General features: G+C 40.1%; 1 protein-coding gene across 1 annotated transcript in view; it reads left to right on the top strand.

Annotated features, from left to right (window-relative positions):
- LOC100378275 (uncharacterized) overlaps positions 1 to 19,192 on the top strand; it is an 80,031-nt gene extending 60,839 nt beyond the window's left edge. The window contains exons 58-66 of the mRNA XM_085502091.1: positions 13,598 to 13,720; positions 13,815 to 13,934; positions 14,389 to 14,508; positions 14,753 to 14,872; positions 15,193 to 15,303; positions 15,721 to 15,843; positions 16,327 to 16,452; positions 17,512 to 17,625; positions 18,182 to 19,192. Of these exons, the coding sequence (XP_085358217.1) occupies positions 13,598 to 13,720; positions 13,815 to 13,934; positions 14,389 to 14,508; positions 14,753 to 14,872; positions 15,193 to 15,303; positions 15,721 to 15,843; positions 16,327 to 16,452; positions 17,512 to 17,625; positions 18,182 to 18,360 (1,136 nt within the window). The 3' untranslated portion in view covers positions 18,361 to 19,192. The remainder of the gene's footprint in view (positions 1 to 13,597; positions 13,721 to 13,814; positions 13,935 to 14,388; positions 14,509 to 14,752; positions 14,873 to 15,192; positions 15,304 to 15,720; positions 15,844 to 16,326; positions 16,453 to 17,511; positions 17,626 to 18,181) is intronic.
- Positions 19,193 to 20,998: the final 1,806 nt, after the last annotated feature.

Here is a 20,998-nt window from a genome sequence, read left to right as displayed (position 1 = left end):
ATGTTATACCCATGTTGTGAGGAAGATTGACAGCTCGGCCAGTAATTGTTATACCCAATGTTGTGAGGGAGATTGACAGCTCGGCCAGTAAATGTTATACCCCTGTTGTGAGGGAGATTGACAGCTCAGCCAGTAAATGTTATACCCATGTTGTGAGGAAGATTGACAGCTCGGCCAGTAAATATTATACCCATGTTGTGAGGGAGATTGACAGCTCGGCCAGTCAATGTTATATCCCTGTTGTGAGGGAGATTGACAGCTCGGCCAGTAAATGTTATACCCATGTTGTGAGGGACATTGACAGCTCAGCCAGTAAATATTATACCCATGTTGTGAGGGAGATTGACAGCTCGGCCAGTAAATGTTATACCCATGTTGTGAGGAAGATTGAGAGCTCGGCCAGTAAATGTTATACCCATGTTGTGAGGGAGATTGACAGCTTGGCCAGTAAATGTTATACCCAATGTTGTGAGGAAGATTGACAGCTTGGCCAGTCAATGTTATACCCCTGTTGTGAGGGAGATTGACAGCTCGTCCAGTAAATGTTATACCCATGTTGTGAAGGACATTGACAGCTCAGCCAGTAAATGTTATACCCATGTTGTGAGGGAGATTGGCAGTTAGCCCAGTGAATGTTATACCCATGTTGTGAGGAAGATTGACAGCTCGGCCAGTAAATGTTATACCCATGTTGTGAGGGAGATTGGCAGTTAGCCCAGTAAATGTTATACCCATGTTGTGAGGAAGATTGACAGCTCGGCCAGTAATTGTTATACCCAATGTTGTGAGGGAGATTGACAGCTCGGCCAGTAAATGTTATACCCCTGTTGTGAGGGAGATTGACAGCTCAGCCAGTAAATGTTATACCCATGTTGTGAGGAAGATTGACAGCTCGGCCAGTAAATGTTATACCCAATGTTGTGAGGGAGATTGACAGCTTGGCCAGTAAATGTTATACCCAATGTTGTGAGGAAGATTGACAGCTTGGCCAGTCAATGTTATACCCCTGTTGTGAGGGACATTGACAGCTCAGCCAGTAAATGTTATACCCATGTTGTGAGGGAGATTGGCAGTTAGCCCAGTGAATGTTATACCCATGTTGTGAGGAAGATTGACAGCTCGGCCAGTAAATGTTATATCCATGTTGTGAGGGAGATTGACAGTTAGCCCAGTAAATGTTATACCCATGTTGTGAGAGAGATTGACAGCTCGGCCAGTAAATGTTATACCCATGTTGTGAGGGAGATTGACAGCTTGGCCAGTAAATGTTATACCCAATGTTGCGAGGAAGATTGACAGCTCGGCCAGTAAATGTTATACCCATGTTGTGAGGGAGATTGACAGCTTGGCCAGTAAATGTTATACCCAATGTTGTGAGGAAGATTGACAGTTAGCCCAGTAAATGTTATACCCATGTTGTGAGGAAGATTGACAGCTCGGCCAGTAAATGTTATACCCAATGTTGTAAGGGAGATTGACAGTTAGCCCAGTAAATGTTATACCCATGTTGTGAGGAAGATTGACAGCTCGGCCAGTAAATGTTATACCCATGTTGTAAGGAAGATTGACAGCTCGGCCAGTAAATATTATACCCATGTTGTGAGGGACATTGACAGCTCAGCCAGTAAATATTATACCCATGTTGTGAGGGAGATTGACAGCTCGGCCAGTAAATGTTATACCCATGTTGTGAGGGAGATTGACAGCTCGGCCAGTAAATGTTATACCCATGTTGTGAGGGAGATTGACAGCTTGGCCAGTAAATGTTATACCCAATGTTGTGAGGAAGATTGACAGCTTGGCCAGTCAATGTTATACCCCTGTTGTGAGGGAGATTGACAGCTCGTCCAGTAAATGTTATACCCATGTTGTGAAGGACATTGACAGCTCAGCCAGTAAATGTTATACCCATGTTGTGAGGGAGATTGGCAGTTAGCCCAGTGAATGTTATACCCATGTTGTGAGGAAGATTGACAGCTCGGTCAGTAAATGTTATACCCATGTTGTGAGGGAAATTGGCAGTTAGCCCAGTAAATGTTATACCCATGTTGTGAGGAAGATTGACAGCTCGGCCAGTAATTGTTATACCCAATGTTGTGAGGGAGATTGACAGCTCGGCCAGTAAATGTTATACCCCTGTTGTGAGGGAGATTGACAGCTCAGCCAGTAAATGTTATACCCATGTTGTGAGGAAGATTGACAGCTCGGCCAGTAAATGTTATACCCAATGTTGTGAGGGAGATTGACAGCTTGGCCAGTAAATGTTATACCCAATGTTGTGAGGAAGATTGACAGCTTGGCCAGTCAATGTTATACCCCTGTTGTGAGGGACATTGACAGCTCAGCCAGTAAATGTTATACCCATGTTGTGAGGGAGATTGGCAGTTAGCCCAGTGAATGTTATACCCATGTTGTGAGGAAGATTGACAGCTCGGCCAGTAAATGTTATATCCATGTTGTGAGGGAGATTGACAGTTAGCCCAGTAAATGTTATACCCATGTTGTGAGAGAGATTGACAGCTCGGCCAGTAAATGTTATACCCATGTTGTGAGGGAGATTGACAGCTTGGCCAGTAAATGTTATACCCAATGTTGTGAGGAAGATTGACAGCTCGGCCAGTAAATGTTATACCCATGTTGTGAGGGAGATTGACAGCTTGGCCAGTAAATGTTATACCCAATGTTGTGAGGAAGATTGACAGTTAGCCCAGTAAATGTTATACCCATGTTGTGAGGAAGATTGACAGCTCGGCCAGTAAATGTTATACCCAATGTTGTGAGGGAGATTGACAGTTAGCCCAGTAAATGTTATACCCATGTTGTGAGGAAGATTGACAGCTCGGCCAGTAAATGTTATACCCATGTTGTGAGGGAGATTGACAGCTCGGCCAGTAAATGTTATACCCATGTTGTGAGGGAGATTGACAGCTCGGCCAGTAAATGTTATACCCATGTTGTGAGGGAGATTGACAGCTTGGCCAGTAAATGTTATACCCAATGTTGTGAGGAAGATTGACAGTTAGCCCAGTATATGTTATACCCATGTTGTGAGAGAGATTGACAGCTCGGCCAGTAAATGTTATACCCATGTTGTGAGGGAGATTGACAGCTCGGCCAGTAAATGTTATACCCATGTTGTGAGGGAGATTGACAGCTCGGCCAGTAAATGTTATACCCATGTTGTGAGGGAGATTGACAGCTTGGCCAGTAAATGTTATACCCATGTTGTGAGGGAGATTGGCAGTTAGCCCAGTCAATGTTTACCCATGTTGTGAGGGAGATTGGCAGTTAGCCCAGTAAATGTTATACCCATGTTGTGAAAGAAATTGGCAGTTAACCCAGTAATTGTTATCCCATGTTGTGAGGAAGATTGACAGCTCGGCCAGTAAATGTTATACCCATGTTGTGAGGGAGATTGACAGCTCGGCCAGTAAATGTTATACCCATGTTGTGAGAGAGATTGACAGCTCGGCCAGTAAATGTTATACCCAATGTTGTGAGGGAGATTGACAGCTCGGCCAGTAAATGTTATACCCATGTTGTGAGAGAGATTGACAGCTCGGCCAGTAAATGTTATACCCATGTTGTGAGAGAGATTGACAGCTCGGCCAGTAAATGTTATACCCATGTTGTGAGGGAGATTGACAGCTCGGCCAGTCAATGTTATACCCATGTTGTGAGGGAGATTGACAGCTTGGCCAGTAAATGTTATACCCATGTTGTGAGGAAGATTGACAGCTCGGCCAGTAAATGTTATACCCATGTTGTGAGGGAGATTGATAGCTCGGCCAGTAAATGTTATACCCAATGTTGTGAGGGACATTGACAGCTCGGCCAGTCAATGTTATACCCATGTTGTGAGGGAGATTGACAGCTCAGCCAGTAAATGTTATACCCATGTTGTGAGGGAGATTGACAGCTTGGCCAGTAAATATTATACCCATGTTGTGAGGGAGATTGACAGCTCGGCCAGTCAATGTTATACCCATGTTGTGAGGGACATTGACAGCTCGGCCAGTAAATTTTATACCCATGTTGTGAGGGACATTGACAGCTCGGCCAGTAAATGTTATACCCATGTTGTGAGGGAGATTGACAGCTCGGCCAGTCAATGTTATACCCATGTTGTGAGGGACATTGACAGCTTGGCCAGTAAATGTTATACCCATGTTGTGAGGGAGATTGACAGCTCGGCCAGTAAATGTTATACCCATGTTGTGAGGGAGATTGACAGCTCGGCCAGTTAATATTATACCCATGTTGTGAGGAAGATTGACAGCTCGGCCAGTAAATGTTATACCCATGTTGTGAGGGAGATTGACAGCTCGGCCAGTAAATGTTATACCCATGTTGTGAGGGAGATTGACAGCTCGGCCAGTAAATGTTATACCCAATGTTGTGAGGAAGATTGACAGCTCGGCCAGTAAATGTTATACCCATGTTGTGAGGGAGATTGACAGCTCGGCCAGTAAATGTTATACCCATGTTGTGAGGGAGATTGACAGCTCGGCCAGCAAATGTTATACCGTTGTTGTGAGAGAAATTGACAGCTCGGCCAGTAAATGTTATACCCATGTTGTGAGAGAGATTGACAGCTCGGCCAGTAAATGTTATACCCATGTTGTGAGAGAGATTGACAGCTCGGCCAGTAAATGTTATACCCATGTTGTGAGGGAGATTGACAGCTCGGCCAGTAAATGTTATACCCATGTTGTGAGGGAGATTGACAGCTCGGCCAGTCAATGTTATACCCATGTTGTGAGGGAGATTGACAGCTTGGCCAGTAAATGTTATACCCATGTTGTGAGGGAGATTGATAGCTCGGCCAGTAAATGTTATACCCAATGTTGTGAGGGACATTGACAGCTCGGCCAGTCAATGTTATACCCATGTTGTGAGGGAGATTGACAGCTCAGCCAGTAAATGTTATACCCATGTTGTGAGGGAGATTGACAGCTTGGCCAGTAAATATTATACCCATGTTGTGAGGGAGATTGACAGCTCGGCCAGTCAATGTTATACCCATGTTGTGAGGGACATTGACAGCTCGGCCAGTAAATGTTATACCCATGTTGTGAGGGACATTGACAGCTCGGCCAGTAAATGTTATACCCATGTTGTGAGGGAGATTGACAGCTCGGCCAGTAAATGTTATACCCATGTTGTGAGGGAGATTGACAGCTCAGCCAGTAAATGTTATACCCATGTTGTGAGGGAGATTGACAGCTCGGCCAGTAAATATTATACCCATGTTGTGAGGAAGATTGACAGCTCGGCCAGTAAATGTTATACCCATGTTGTGAGGGAGATTGACAGCTCGGCCAGTAAATGTTATACCCATGTTGTGAGGAAGATTGACAGCTCGGCCAGTAAATGTTATACCCATGTTGTGAGGGAGATTGACAGCTCGGCCAGTAAATGTTATACCCATGTTGTGAGGGACATTGACAGCTTGGCCAGTAAATGTTATACCCATGTTGTGAGGGAGATTGACAGCTCGGCCAGTAAATGTTATACCCATGTTGTGAGGGAGATTGACAGCTCGGCCAGTAAATATTATACCCATGTTGTGAGGAAGATTGACAGCTCGGCCAGTAAATGTTATACCCATGTTGTGAGGGAGATTGACAGCTCGGCCAGTAAATGTTATACCCATGTTGTGAGGGAGATTGACAGCTCGGCCAGTAAATGTTATACCCAATGTTGTGAGGAAGATTGACAGCTCGGCCAGTAAATGTTATACCCATGTTGTGAGGGAGATTGACAGCTCGGCCAGTAAATGTTATACCCATGTTGTGAGGGAGATTGACAGCTCGGCCAGCAAATGTTATACCCTTGTTGTGAGAGAAATTGACAGCTCGGCCAGTAAATGTTATACCCATGTTGTGAGAGAAATTGGCAGTTAACCCAGTAATTGTTATACCCATGTTGTGAGGGAGATTGACAGCTCGGCCAGTAAATGTTATACCCATGTTGTGAGGGAGATTGACAGCTCGGCCAGTAAATGTTATACCCATGTTGTAAGGGAGATTGACAGCTCGGCCAGTAAATGTTATACCCATGTTGTGAGGGAGATTGACAGCTCGGCCAGTAAATGTTATACCCATGTTGTGAGGGAGATTGACAGCTCGGCCAGTAAATGTTATACCCATGTTGTAAGGGAGATTGGCAGCTCGGCCAGTAAATATTATACCCATGTTGTGAGGGAGATTGACAGCTCGGCCAGTCAATGTTATACCCCTGTTGTGAGGGAGATTGACAGCTCGGCCAGTAAATGTTATACCCATGTTGTGAGGGACATTGACAGCTCGGCCAGTAAATGTTATACCCATGTTGTGAGGAAGATTGACAGCTCGGCCAGTAAATGTTATACCCATGTTGTGAGGGACATTGACAGCTCGGCCAGTAAGTGTTATACCCATGTTGTGAGGGAGATTGACAGCTCGGCCAGTAAATGTTATACCCATGTTGTGAGGAAGATTGATAGCTTGGCCAGTAATTGTTATACCCATGTTGTGAGGGAGATTGACAGCTCGGCCAGTAAATGTTATACCCATGTTGTGAGGGACATTGACAGCTCGGCCAGTAAATGTTATACCCATGTTGTGAGGGAGATTGACAGCTCGGCCAGTAAATGTTATACCCATGTTGTGAGGGAGATTGACAGCTCGGCCAGTAAATGTTATACCCTTGTTGTGAGGGACATTGACAGCTCGGCCAGTAAATGTTATACCCCTGTTGTGAGAGAGATTGACAGCTCGGCCAGTAAATGTTATACCCATGTTGTGAGGAAGATTGACAGCTCGGCCAGTAAATGTTATACCCATGTTGTGAGGGAGATTGACAGCTCGGCCAGTAAATGTTATACCCTTGTTGTGAGAGAAATTGACAGCTCGGCCAGTAAATGTTATACCCATGTTGTGAGAGAGATTGACAGCTCGGCCAGTAAATGTTATACCCATGTTGTGAGAGAGATTGACAGCTCGGCCAGTAAATGTTATACCCATGTTGTGAGGGAGATTGACAGCTCGGCCAGTAAATGTTATACCCATGTTGTGAGGGAGATTGACAGCTCGGCCAGTCAATGTTATACCCATGTTGTGAGGGAGATTGACAGCTTGGCCAGTAAATGTTATACCCATGTTGTGAGGAAGATTGACAGCTCGGCCAGTAAATGTTATACCCATGTTGTGAGGGAGATTGATAGCTCGGCCAGTAAATGTTATACCCAATGTTGTGAGGGACATTGACAGCTCGGCCAGTCAATGTTATACCCATGTTGTGAGGGAGATTGACAGCTCAGCCAGTAAATGTTATACCCATGTTGTGAGGGAGATTGACAGCTTGGCCAGTAAATATTATACCCATGTTGTGAGGGAGATTGACAGCTCGGCCAGTCAATGTTATACCCATGTTGTGAGGGACATTGACAGCTCGGCCAGTAAATGTTATACCCATGTTGTGAGGGACATTGACAGCTCGGCCAGTAAATGTTATACCCATGTTGTGAGGGAGATTGACAGCTCGGCCAGTCAATGTTATACCCATGTTGTGAGGGACATTGACAGCTTGGCCAGTAAATGTTATACCCATGTTGTGAGGGAGATTGACAGCTCGGCCAGTAAATGTTATACCCATGTTGTGAGGGAGATTGACAGCTCGGCCAGTAAATATTATACCCATGTTGTGAGGAAGATTGACAGCTCGGCCAGTAAATGTTATACCCATGTTGTGAGGGAGATTGACAGCTCGGCCAGTAAATGTTATACCCATGTTGTGAGGGAGATTGACAGCTCGGCCAGTAAATGTTATACCCAATGTTGTGAGGAAGATTGACAGCTCGGCCAGTAAATGTTATACCCATGTTGTGAGGGAGATTGACAGCTCGGCCAGTAAATGTTATACCCATGTTGTGAGGGAGATTGACAGCTCGGCCAGCAAATGTTATACCCTTGTTGTGAGAGAAATTGACAGCTCAGCCAGTAAATATTATACCCATGTTGTGAGAGAAATTGGCAGTTAACCCAGTAATTGTTATACCCATGTTGTGAGGGAGATTGACAGCTCGGCCAGTAAATGTTATACCCATGTTGTGAGGGAGATTGACAGCTCGGCCAGTAAATGTTATACCCATGTTGTAAGGGAGATTGACAGCTCGGCCAGTAAATGTTATACCCATGTTGTGAGGGAGATTGACAGCTCGGCCAGTAAATGTTATACCCATGTTGTGAGGGAGATTGACAGCTCGGCCAGTAAATGTTATACCCATGTTGTAAGGGAGATTGGCAGCTCGGCCAGTAAATATTATACCCATGTTGTGAGGGAGATTGACAGCTCGGCCAGTCAATGTTATACCCCTGTTGTGAGGGAGATTGACAGCTCGGCCAGTAAATGTTATACCCATGTTGTGAGGGAGATTGACAGCTCGGCCAGTAAATGTTATACCCATGTTGTGAGGAAGATTGACAGCTCGGCCAGTAAATGTTATACCCATGTTGTGAGGGACATTGACAGCTCGGCCAGTAAGTGTTATACCCATGTTGTGAGGGAGATTGACAGCTCGGCCAGTAAATGTTATACCCATGTTGTGAGGAAGATTGATAGCTTGGCCAGTAATTGTTATACCCATGTTGTGAGGGAGATTGACAGCTCGGCCAGTAAATGTTATACCCATGTTGTGAGGGACATTGACAGCTCGGCCAGTAAATGTTATACCCATGTTGTGAGGGAGATTGACAGCTCGGCCAGTAAATGTTATACCCATGTTGTGAGGGAGATTGACAGCTCGGCCAGTAAATGTTATACCCTTGTTGTGAGGGACATTGACAGCTCGGCCAGTAAATGTTATACCCCTGTTGTGAGAGAGATTGACAGCTCGGCCAGTAAATGTTATACCCATGTTGTGAGGAAGATTGACAGCTCGGCCAGTAAATGTTATACCCATGTTGTGAGGGAGATTGACAGCTCGGCCAGTAAATGTTATACCCATGTTGTGAGGGAGATTGACAGCTCGGCCAGTAAATGTTATACCCATGTTGTGAGGGAGATTGACAGCTCGGCCAGTAAATGTTATACCCATGTTGTGAGGAAGATTGACAGCTCGGCCAGTAAATGTTATACCCATGTTGTGAGGGAGATTGACAGCTCGGCCAGTAAATGTTATACCCATGTTGTGAGGGAGATTGACAGCTCGGCCAGTAAATGTTATACCCATGTTGTGAGGGAGATTGACAGCTCAGCCAGTAAATGTTATACCCATGTTGTGAGGGAGATTGACAGCTCGGCCAGTAATTGTTATACCCATGTTGTGAGGGAGATTGACAGCTCGGCCAGTAAATGTTATACCCATGTTGTGAGGGAGATTGGCAGCTTGGCCAGTAAATGTTATACGCATGTTGTGAGGGAGATTGACAGCTCGGCCAGTAAATGTTATACCCATGTTGTGTGGAAGATTGACAGCTCGGCCAGTAAATGTTATAACCATGTTGTGAGGGAGAATGGCAGCTCGGCCAGTAAATGTTATACCCATGTTGTGAGGGAGATTGACAGCTCGGCCAGTAATTGTTATACCCATGTGGTGAGGGACATTGACAGCTCGGCCAGTCAATGTTATACCCATGTTGTGAGGGAGATTGACAGCTCGGCCAGTAAATGTTATACCCATGTTGTGAGGGAGATTGATAGCTCGGCCAGTAAATGTTATACCCAATGTTGTGAGGGACATTGACAGCTCGGCCAGTCAATGTTATACCCATGTTGTGAGGGAGATTGACAGCTCAGCCAGTAAATGTTATACCCATGTTGTGAGGGAGATTGACAGCTTGGCCAGTAAATATTATACCCATGTTGTGAGGGAGATTGACAGCTCGGCCAGTCAATGTTATACCCATGTTGTGAGGGACATTGACAGCTCGGCCAGTAAATGTTATACCCATGTTGTGAGGGACATTGACAGCTCGGCCAGTAAATGTTATACCCATGTTGTGAGGGAGATTGACAGCTCGGCCAGTAAATGTTATACCCATGTTGTGAGGGACATTGACAGCTCAGCCAGTAAATGTTATACCCATGTTGTGAGGGAGATTGACAGCTCGGCCAGTAATTGTTATACCCATGTTGTGAGGGAGATTGACAGCTCGGCCAGTAAATGTTATACCCATGTTGTGAGGGAGATTGGCAGCTTGGCCAGTAAATGTTATACGCATGTTGTGAGGGAGATTGACAGCTCGGCCAGTAAATGTTATACCCATGTTGTGTGGAAGATTGACAGCTCGGCCAGTAAATGTTATAACCATGTTGTTAGGGAGAATGGCAGCTCGGCCAGTAAATGTTATACCCATGTTGTGAGGGAGATTGACAGCTCGGCCAGTAATTGTTATACCCATGTGGTGAGGGACATTGACAGCTCGGCCAGTCAATGTTATACCCATGTTGTGAGGAAGATTGACAGCTCGGCCAGTAAATGTTATACCCATGTTGTGAGGGAGATTGACAGCTTGGCCAGTCAATGTTATACCCATGTTGTGAGGGAGATTGACAGCTTGGCCAGTAAATGTTATACCCATGTTGTGAGGAAGATTGACAGCTCGGCCAGTAAATGTTATACCCATGTTGTGAGGGACATTGACAGCTCGGCCAGTAAATGTTATACCCATGTTGTGAGGGAGATTGACAGCTCGGCCAGTCAATGTTATACCCATGTTGTGAGGGACATTGACAGCTTGGCCAGTAAATGTTATACCCATGTTGTGAGGGAGATTGACAGCTCGGCCAGTAAATGTTATACCCATGTTGTGAGGGAGATTGACAGCTCGGCCAGTAAATATTATACCCATGTTGTGAGGAAGATTGACAGCTCGGCCAGTAAATGTTATACCCATGTTGTGAGGGAGATTGACAGCTCGGCCAGTAAATGTTATACCCATGTTGTGAGGGAGATTGACAGCTCGGCCAGTAAATGTTATACCCAATGTTGTGAGGAAGATTGACAGCTCGGCCAGTAAATGTTATACCCATGTTGTGAGGGAGATTGACAGCTCGGCCAGTAAATGTTATACCCATGTTGTGAGGGAGATTGACAGCTCGGCCTGCAAATGTTATACCCTTGTTGTGAGAGAAATTGACAGCTCGGCCAGTAAATGTTATACCCATGTTGTGAGAGAAATTGGCAGTTAACCCAGTAATTGTTATACCCATGTTGTGAGGGAGATTGACAGCTCGGCCAGTAAATGTTATACCCATGTTGTGAGGGAGATTGACAGCTCGGCCAGTAAATGTTATACCCATGTTGTAAGGGAGATTGACAGCTCGGCCAGTAAATGTTATACCCATGTTGTGAGGGAGATTGACAGCTCGGCCAGTAAATGTTATACCCATGTTGTGAGGGAGATTGACAGCTCGGCCAGTAAATGTTATACCCATGTTGTAAGGGAGATTGGCAGCTCGGCCAGTAAATATTATACCCATGTTGTGAGGGAGATTGACTGCTCGGCCAGTCAATGTTATACCCCTGTTGTGAGGGAGATTGACAGCTCGGCCAGTAAATGTTATACCCATGTTGTGAGGGACATTGACAGCTCGGCCAGTAAATGTTATACCCATGTTGTGAGGAAGATTGACAGCTCGGCCAGTAAATGTTATACCCATGTTGTGAGGGACATTGACAGCTCGGCCAGTAAGTGTTATACCCATGTTGTGAGGGAGATTGACAGCTCGGCCAGTAAATGTTATACCCATGTTGTGAGGAAGATTGATAGCTTGGCCAGTAATTGTTATACCCATGTTGTGAGGGAGATTGACAGCTCGGCCAGTAAATGTTATACCCATGTTGTGAGGGACATTGACAGCTCGGCCAGTAAATGTTATACCCATGTTGTGAGGGAGATTGACAGCTCGGCCAGTAAATGTTATACCCATGTTGTGAGGGAGATTGACAGCTCGGCCAGTAAATGTTATACCCTTGTTGTGAGGGACATTGACAGCTCGGCCAGTAAATGTTATACCCCTGTTGTGAGAGAGATTGACAGCTCGGCCAGTAAATGTTATACCCATGTTGTGAGGAAGATTGACAGCTCGGCCAGTAAATGTTATACCCATGTTGTGAGGGAGATTGACAGCTCGGCCAGTAAATGTTATACCCTTGTTGTGAGGGAGATTGACAGCTCGGCCAGTAAATGTTATACCCCTGTTGTGAGAGAGATTGACAGCTCGGCCAGTAAATGTTATACCCATGTTGTGAGGAAGATTGACAGCTCGGCCAGTAAATGTTATACCCATGTTGTGAGGGAGATTGACAGCTCGGCCAGTAAATGTTATACCCATGTTGTGAGGGAGATTGACAGCTCGGCCAGTAAATGTTATACCCATGTTGTGAGGGAGATTGACAGCTCGGCCAGTAAATGTTATACCCATGTTGTGAGGGAGATTGACAGCTCGGCCAGTAAATGTTATACCCATGTTGTGAGGGACATTGGCAGCTCAGCCAGTAAATATTATACCCATGTTGTGCGGGACATTGACAGCTCGGCCAGTAAATGTTATACCCAATGTTGTGAGGGAGATTGACAGCTCGGCCAGTAAATGTTATACCCATGTTGTGAGGGAGATTGACAGCTCGGCCAGTAAATGTTATACCCATGTTGTGAGGAAGATTGACAGCTCGGCCAGTAAATGTTATACCCATGTTGTGAGGGAGATTGACAGCTCGGCCAGTAAATGTTATACCCATGTTGTGAGGGAGATTGACAGCTCGGCCAGTAAATGTTATACCCATGTTGTGAGGGACATTGACAGCTCAGCCAGTAAATGTTATACCCATGTTGTGAGGGAGATTGACAGCTTGGCCAGTAATTGTTATACCCATGTTGTGAGGGAGATTGACAGCTCGGCCAGTAAATGTTATACCCATGTTGTGAGGGAGATTGGCAGCTTGGCCAGTAAATGTTATACGCATGTTGTGAGGGAGATTGACAGCTCGGCCAGTAAATGTTATACCCATGTTGTGTGGAAGATTGACAGCTCGGCCAGTAAATGTTATAACCATGTTGTGAGGGAGAATGGCAGCTCGGCCAGTAAATGTTATACCCATGTTGTGAGGGAGATTGACAGCTCGGCCAGTAATTGTTATACCCATGTGGTGAGGGACATTGACAGCTCGGCCAGTCAATGTTATACCCATGTTGTGAGGAAGATTGACAGCTCGGCCAGTAAATGTTATACCCATGTTGTGAGGGAGATTGACAGCTCGGCCAGTATATGTTATACCCATGTTGTGAGGGAGATTGACAGCTCGGCCAGTAAATGTTATACCCATGTTGTGAGGAAGATTGACAGCTTGGCCAGTAAATATTATACCCATGTTGTGAGGGACATTGACAGCTCGGCCAGTAAATGTTATACCCATGTTCTATGTCCTGTGCCAGGAAAGTATATATGATCATTTCATTTGTTGGAAAGGATACTCCAACAACTTAGGGGTTTCTGGTTTCTTCATTAAAATCTACATATTTATTCTCTTTTGTTTTAATGTTTTAACCACATTTTATAAATAAATCTTAATACTTGTATCATTATTTTTACATTTTTTCATTTACTACAGCTACTGGTTCTGAGCTATGTAATGATATTGAACCCTGTGAAAATGGTGGCACCTGTGTCAGCGAAGGAAGGGAGTTTGCTTGCATTTGCCCTCCAGGATGGGAAGGTTATACATGTTCAATAGGTAAGAGATGCACCTTACTTTGATTAATATGCTTATATCAGCTTCAAATTTAAATTACTTAACAAATTGTATTTTTTTAAAAACATTAATATAGCTATGGACAGATGCCTCAGTGACCCTTGTTTGAACGATGGTACTTGCGTTAATTCAGTTGGCCAAAACAAATACATCTGTTATTGTAAAGAAGAATACTCAGGTGACAACTGTGAAGTCAGTAAGTATACTGTATTATTTCAGTAACTCTACAATATTTATATGCAAAATGCTGGGATACACTATATCAGGACATTGTCTTTCTTCCAATAATGATGATATAATATAATATTACTATGTCGTGGGTATAGATGGTAGAGATACCTTGGTGTATCATGTACATGAGGTGTTTATAATTAGCCAAAGATGTTTTATGTTTCTTTACAACCCGATGAATATTTTATAATTCTGAGAATAATTTTTTTCCTTTTATCAGGATTGTTGTGTATAGTCTGAAACATATTGCCAACCAGTAGATCAGTCAGTCATCTAACTAACCAACCAACTATCAATCAATATACCATACATTTAGATATTGAATGCTATATGTCTAGTAAAATTATTAGGAAAAGTTTAAAATAATGCAAACCGAGATATTTCACACAAAAATATGCTAACACATTTTTTTTTTCAAGAACTCACAGAAGCTGTATGTTTCATCAACCAATGTGTGAATGGTGGTACCTGTATTGATAATATTGATCAGTTTTCATGTCTATGTCCTGACGGTTATACAGGAGCAATCTGTGAAGTCAGTAAGTTTATTTATTGTTATTATCATTTATTAAAGCAGAATATGTAACAGTCACTTGTGTGTGCATATACATATATATTACCTGGCTGATGGGAGACTGGTTGGTACTTGCAATTAGCACAGAATACAAAAATAAGGAGTCATTGGAGAGATATCATTGGTTTTTATATCCAGAAATATTTCAAAAAAATTATATATTTGAGTTGCATTTTAAGTTTATAAAAATTATTATTCTTTCTTTCTAGATATTAATGAGTGTGAAAGTTCACCATGTCTAAATGGTGGAACATGCCTGGAAAATGTGAATACTGCTGGCTATGTATGTCAATGTCCTGCAGATAACATGGGTTACAATTGCCAAGGATGTATGTATATACATTTTTTTGATCATGTTTGATATTGTAAAATAATAATATTTTTGTTGCTAGAACTACTCTCATTTTATCATAATTATATTGTTCATTTTAAATACAGTAAATATGAAATATATCTTTCATATCTCACCATCTTTTGAAACACCAGATATCACTGGATGACTACTGCCTATGACTATTGTCTTAATTCTGTGGATTATTAAGCTTCTCTTGCAGTAGTTGATACCAGGAGGGTTTGGTACCCATGGTTGAACAGGCAGGACATGTAATCACCTTTAGTATAATTCTCACTGTATTTCTTGTTCTTGCAGTGGCTGCATGTCGTAATTTACCTTGTTACAATGGCGGTCGATGTCTGGAAATCGGTAACACCTATGAATGTGACTGTACACCTGGGTTTGCCGGCACCCAATGTAATGAAAGTAAGGAATTCTTTAAGCTATACAATGTGCATGTTTTTGTACTTCTGTAATTCATTCACCAGTTATAAATTCAGATTTTGTTACAAGATATGTATGTCACTTTTGCAACCAATGATTAAAACTAATTTCAAGTGATCCACAGGATATTAAATCAGCAAAACTTGTTATACCGTTTTAATGTATGTGTATGTCTCCTATGTGAATCTGGGAAAAAATTATCTTTCATGGCATCTTCTGAAGTGACCATACAAGTTGATATTTGGCTGAAGAAAACATTTTCATATTTTTTTAAATATATGTCCATATACTGGATATAAAATCTGCAAATATTTTTTTAATTTTTGACATTGATCAATTCCTACATCTTTTTGTGTAAGCTTCTTTTACTGACATTTCTAAATTTATTGCTTCTCATAGGAGATATTACAATCATGTGTGCAATGAACAGATGTCTCAATGGTGGCATCTGTGTGATTATGAAAGACAACACTGAAGTTTGCTCATGTCAGGTGGGATGGACTGGATCTCGGTGTGAATCAGGTCAGTATGCATTGCAGAATAATAATGTAATTTATCAAATAATAGGTCATAATCGCTGGAGAAGACTCACTGATTGAAATATTAAAATGTTTGTATTCATCTTTATTATACCGTTCTCAGCATAAGTTCATTTCAAATGACAACTCTCAGAATATGCACATACCAAGATACATATATTCATAATTGTTTATTCAGTATCATTGTATAAACAATAAATATCTAAATATATACTAATATGAATTTGTATACAATATAAATAAATGCTTTATTTATGAGGATTTTAAAATATCCCTCAGGTACATTATGAATCAAACATTTGGCTAATAGGAAAAAAAAGAAAAAGTTGGATAATATAAAACGTCTTAGAGTGAATCACTTTTCAATGTATTGTTTTAGATAACCATATATACCTTTATGATTATCTCAATTTTCCATTAACATAAGCAACTTTTTTGATATATATATATTTTGCTTCTCTTTTAGACATTAACGAATGTGAAGAAAATGAACATCTGTGTGTGCATGGTGAATGTCTAAACGCACCAAATGGACAAACTAATTATACATGCAACTGTAAAAATGGCTGGGAAGGCAAATTTTGTCATATTCGTAAGTAATTATTGCTGGGATACTATGTATAGTGTGCTGCTGTCAGAGTATTTCATCAATCTACCATTTTACCTATTCTAGTTCATAACTTATTATTGGCCATGTTGCATCAGTTATAAACTTCAATATCAACAATTCGATATGTTAGTTATAAACTTCAATATTACCAATTCGATAGGTTAGTTGCAAACTTCAATATTAATAATTGGATATGTTAGTTGCAAACTTCAATATTAATAATTGGATATGTTAGTTGCAAACTTCAATATTAATAATTGGATATGTTAATTGAAAACTTCAATAATAACAATTCGATATATTAGTTATGAACTCCAATATTACCAATTCGATAGGTTAGTTGCACACTTCAATATTAATAATTGGATATGTTAGTTGTAAACTTCAATATTGATAATTCGATAAGTTAGTTGTAAACTTCAATATTAATAATTGGATATGTTAATTGAAAACTTCAATAATAACAATTCGATACGTTAGTTATAAACTTCAATATTAACAATTCGATATATTAGTTATGAACTTCAATATTAACAATTCGATAGGTTAGTTGCAAACTTCAATATTAATAATTGGATATGTTAATTGAAAACTTCAATATTAACAATTTGATATATTAGTTATGAACTTCAATATTACCAATTGGATAGGTTAGTTGCAAACTTCAATATTAATAATTGGATATGTTAATTGAAAACTTCAATATTACCAATTCGATAGGTTAGTTGCAAACTTCAATATTAATAATTGGATACGTTAGTTGTAAACTTCAATATTGATAATTCGATAAGTTAGTTGTAAACTTCAATATTAACAATTGGATATGTTAGTTGTAAACTTCAATATTAATAATTGGATATGTTAATTGAAAACTTCAATAATAACAATTCGATAGGTTAGTTGCAAACTTCAATATTGACAATTCGATAGGTTAGTTGTAAACTTCAATATTGACAATTCAATACGTTAGTTGTAAACTTCAATAATAACAATTTGATATGTTAGTTGTAAAATTAAGGATTTGATTTATTTTTGCTGCAGCTATCTATGAATGTACATCAAATCCGTGTCGAAATGGGGGCACATGTAAGGATCATGAAGGATATTACGTATGTACTTGTAAAGAGGGGTATTCAGGAGATAATTGCGAACAAGGTGAGTATCACATGACACACTTTTATTTTTAAATGAAAAAAGACTCTGATACAGTGGTTTTGAATATTCTTATATGTGTAAGGGTATTATGAGTGGACTAGAAAGACAATATTTACTACCGATAACACCAATAATGTTTACAGTGAGTGTAAAGTAATATTATGATTGGTAAATCGGCTTTGGAATGAATATCGTTCTGACAAGCCTTGTAAGCCAGACCTTGGTTCCCTCAAAGTGAACAGCATTATTTTTTTTTTTATTGTATTAATTATATATGGGTATGCGAGGCACCAACTTTTGGGGAAAATTGACGTCCGGGAGACCAATTTCACCCCCTGAAACAAATTTTAAAGAAAAAACAATATGAAACATAACTGCACTATTATAAACATCATGCTGTGCTTAACTGTCATTGGTGACTACACAGAGTAGTCATTACACTCTTTCGGTACTGAAATAACATTATATAATCCAAAATGGGGACTCTTGTTTGCCTACATCACGTTGGTCTATTCACTGAGTTAATATTTGGTTAAATTATCACTTTCTATTGCAGTGAATCCACAAGTGATAGATGGCACAGCCAAACCATCTATAGATAGTGTAGGTGGTTTAGAGATGTATTGGTTTATTATCATCATTGTCATTGGTATCCTTCTACTTATATGCCTAACTGTACTCTGTGTGTACACTTGTCCATCTCCCAAGAGTCGAAAATACAAACATACAGTTTAAAGAACGTAATCTAATGATTTCATATCTGTTAATAATTCATGTAATATTAAAACGTGTTAACCAACAAATTGAACCAATAACTTGTCATTTTTAAAGTGTAAGATGCTCTGTTATTGCACATATATAATGAAATACATTACTCGTGGCAGTGTTTTAAATACATTTAAGTACATATGATGTCATGTTTTTTTACTGAATGGGTACAAGTATTTTTTTGTAACTTATATGGTGCATTTGAACACGTAAATAAACTTCCATAAATATTATAAAAGATAACCACCACTAAAAAAAACATTGACACAAACAAGATGAAATTTAATAAATATTCATGAAAATGATGGTGTCTGCAGCAAGCGATGTTAAGTTTCTTTAGAGCGTTTTCAGAAAACTAAACATTTGACCTGAGAATATGTACCATATTTACTCTATTAAACACGCGTCTCATTTAGAAGCAAACAGTTGCATATATTGTATACAGGGCTAGTGAAATATGACTTATTTTGATCATAGACACCTTTTATTTACACATATGCTTCTAATATAGTGAATGCATAGGTACTACAATGATACCATGGCATATCAGAAAACATAGGCTTTTTTTAACTTTAGATTTGTTTTAATTGTTCAGTCTATATATATCTTGTGTTTTTCAGAGTCAGATTGCCAACTGAATTTGAATGTTTTTATTATATTATTGTAACTTTTGTAAAACGTCTTTTTCAACTGAATGCTATTTTTATATTACCGGTACAATTGTAATTGTACTTTTTTATTAATTGGTCATGTGTAATTATTCAATTTGAATAAATAATTCTCATTGTTTTCAAGTGAACTCGTGTGTTTTAATGAATGTGTAATAAAGAGAAAGTAACAAATGTCTAACTGGGGATGCAGAGGTTTGAAGTGAACACATTTTCTCATTGTGTCATGATAGATGGCGCCCTTCGGTACACCTATGCTGGCGTTACCATGATACATTTGATTTCTGCTCTGCTTACGGGTAGTCGTGTTGTTCATTACCTACTACCAATTACTTGCACTACTTTGTATTGTTCAAACAAATAGGATTTTGTTAATGCAAAATCTAGACCACACATGTAAATTTTCATCTCCCTCCTTCAGCACTTTTTCTAGTTATGTCATAACCCATCGGATACTACCACTGCATGCTTTGTATTAATTGTTCAGATTATTGTACGAGCTAGACAAATATTCTCAATCATGAGTAAACCAGCAGGCAAAGCCTTCTAGATCCCAGACTGCAATGTAAAACAAAGTATATTAAGGAAGAAATACGTTAACTCCATATTGGATTTTACAAAGAATTGTGGGATAGAAACAGCTGATTTGACCATGGAAGGTACTAACGTTAGTACCTTCCACGATTTGACATAGGACACGAGATGCGACCCCAAAAAAACGCCCTCTACAGCTCACTTTTCTATAACACTTCTTTGCAAAATCCAATAAGGAGTCAAAAATTTCTTCCCTAGAATGCAATAATCCTCAATTACTATATCCGCATCATAGTTCTGGGAATCATAAACTTACAGAACTTGAGTCTGATTGGCAACACATCCTAACACCTCAAACAGTTAAACCAATCAGAATGCAGCTCGTTTGTTCACACGTTCTTTCAACAAATCAGGTCTTGTATGATTGCTTCGATTCAACTGCAGATTGAAGTTCCACAGAAATTCCTGCATAGTGTAATAATAATATCGAACGTTTGTAATTGATAATGTTGAATGACAGTCAAACATTTCTAAAAGAGTGTACATGTGATTCGTGACTTAATAGGAGGGTCGGCAAGGGGAATTTTCGTAAGCTGTAATACATTGTTTTTATTTTCGTAATAATGTAATTTGAATAAATAAAAAAGTAAATTCGTAGGCATATGCAAGGTGTAAAATGTAATCAACCATTTTATTCGTCCGTAATTTGTAAAGATATTTTTTGTAAGCGTATAAAGCATTTTAAATTAAATGTCATAATTCGTACACAATTTCCAATTTTGATTCTTAAACACAAATTATCACAAATATTATAAAAATGTAATTAGGAATTTTCTTTATCTGTAAAGTGTAAAAACCTATTTTTTACTGTAAATGGAATTTTCATTTTATTTCCTGTAAAACATAAAATGCCGTCACGGTTTTTATTCCTTGTAACCTGTACCATCTATCCCTCTTGTCCCCCCTATAGTAGCATGGCGTATTTCAATCACTTTTTTAAATATTGGGTTTTAAATCAATTATACAAAAGTCCAATGTTTGATTATTTAAGATTTTAGTTATTTGTTTTACTATTGAATGTTCAATAGCAGATAAAAAGTTGTGCTAGGTAGTGTATAAATTTATGGATTCCACGATAGTGAATCAAAGTCGAGCATGTTTAGAACAGCGCATATGTACATGACTCCAGATTCAAGCCTTGTTTGGTACTCTAAAAAGAATATATCAAAGTAAATTTTTCCATGCGCCTACTCACTAATTATTTGTATGTTGGGCAGTCGGTATAATATATTTAGTACTCAAAACTTTCACAAATTCTGAAATACAAACTACGGTCAAAAAAAAAAAAGCATCGTTGTATTAAGCCACGCACAACTGACACTCTCCATCTACCAAATGTCGAT

The sequence above is a fragment of the Saccoglossus kowalevskii genome, chromosome 8, assembly GCF_978046115.1.
Source record: "Saccoglossus kowalevskii chromosome 8, keSacKowa6.1, whole genome shotgun sequence".
Lineage (NCBI taxonomy): Eukaryota > Metazoa > Hemichordata > Enteropneusta > Harrimaniidae > Saccoglossus > Saccoglossus kowalevskii.
Note: the sequence above shows the minus strand (reverse complement) of the source record. Positions and strands in the feature narration are given on the sequence as shown.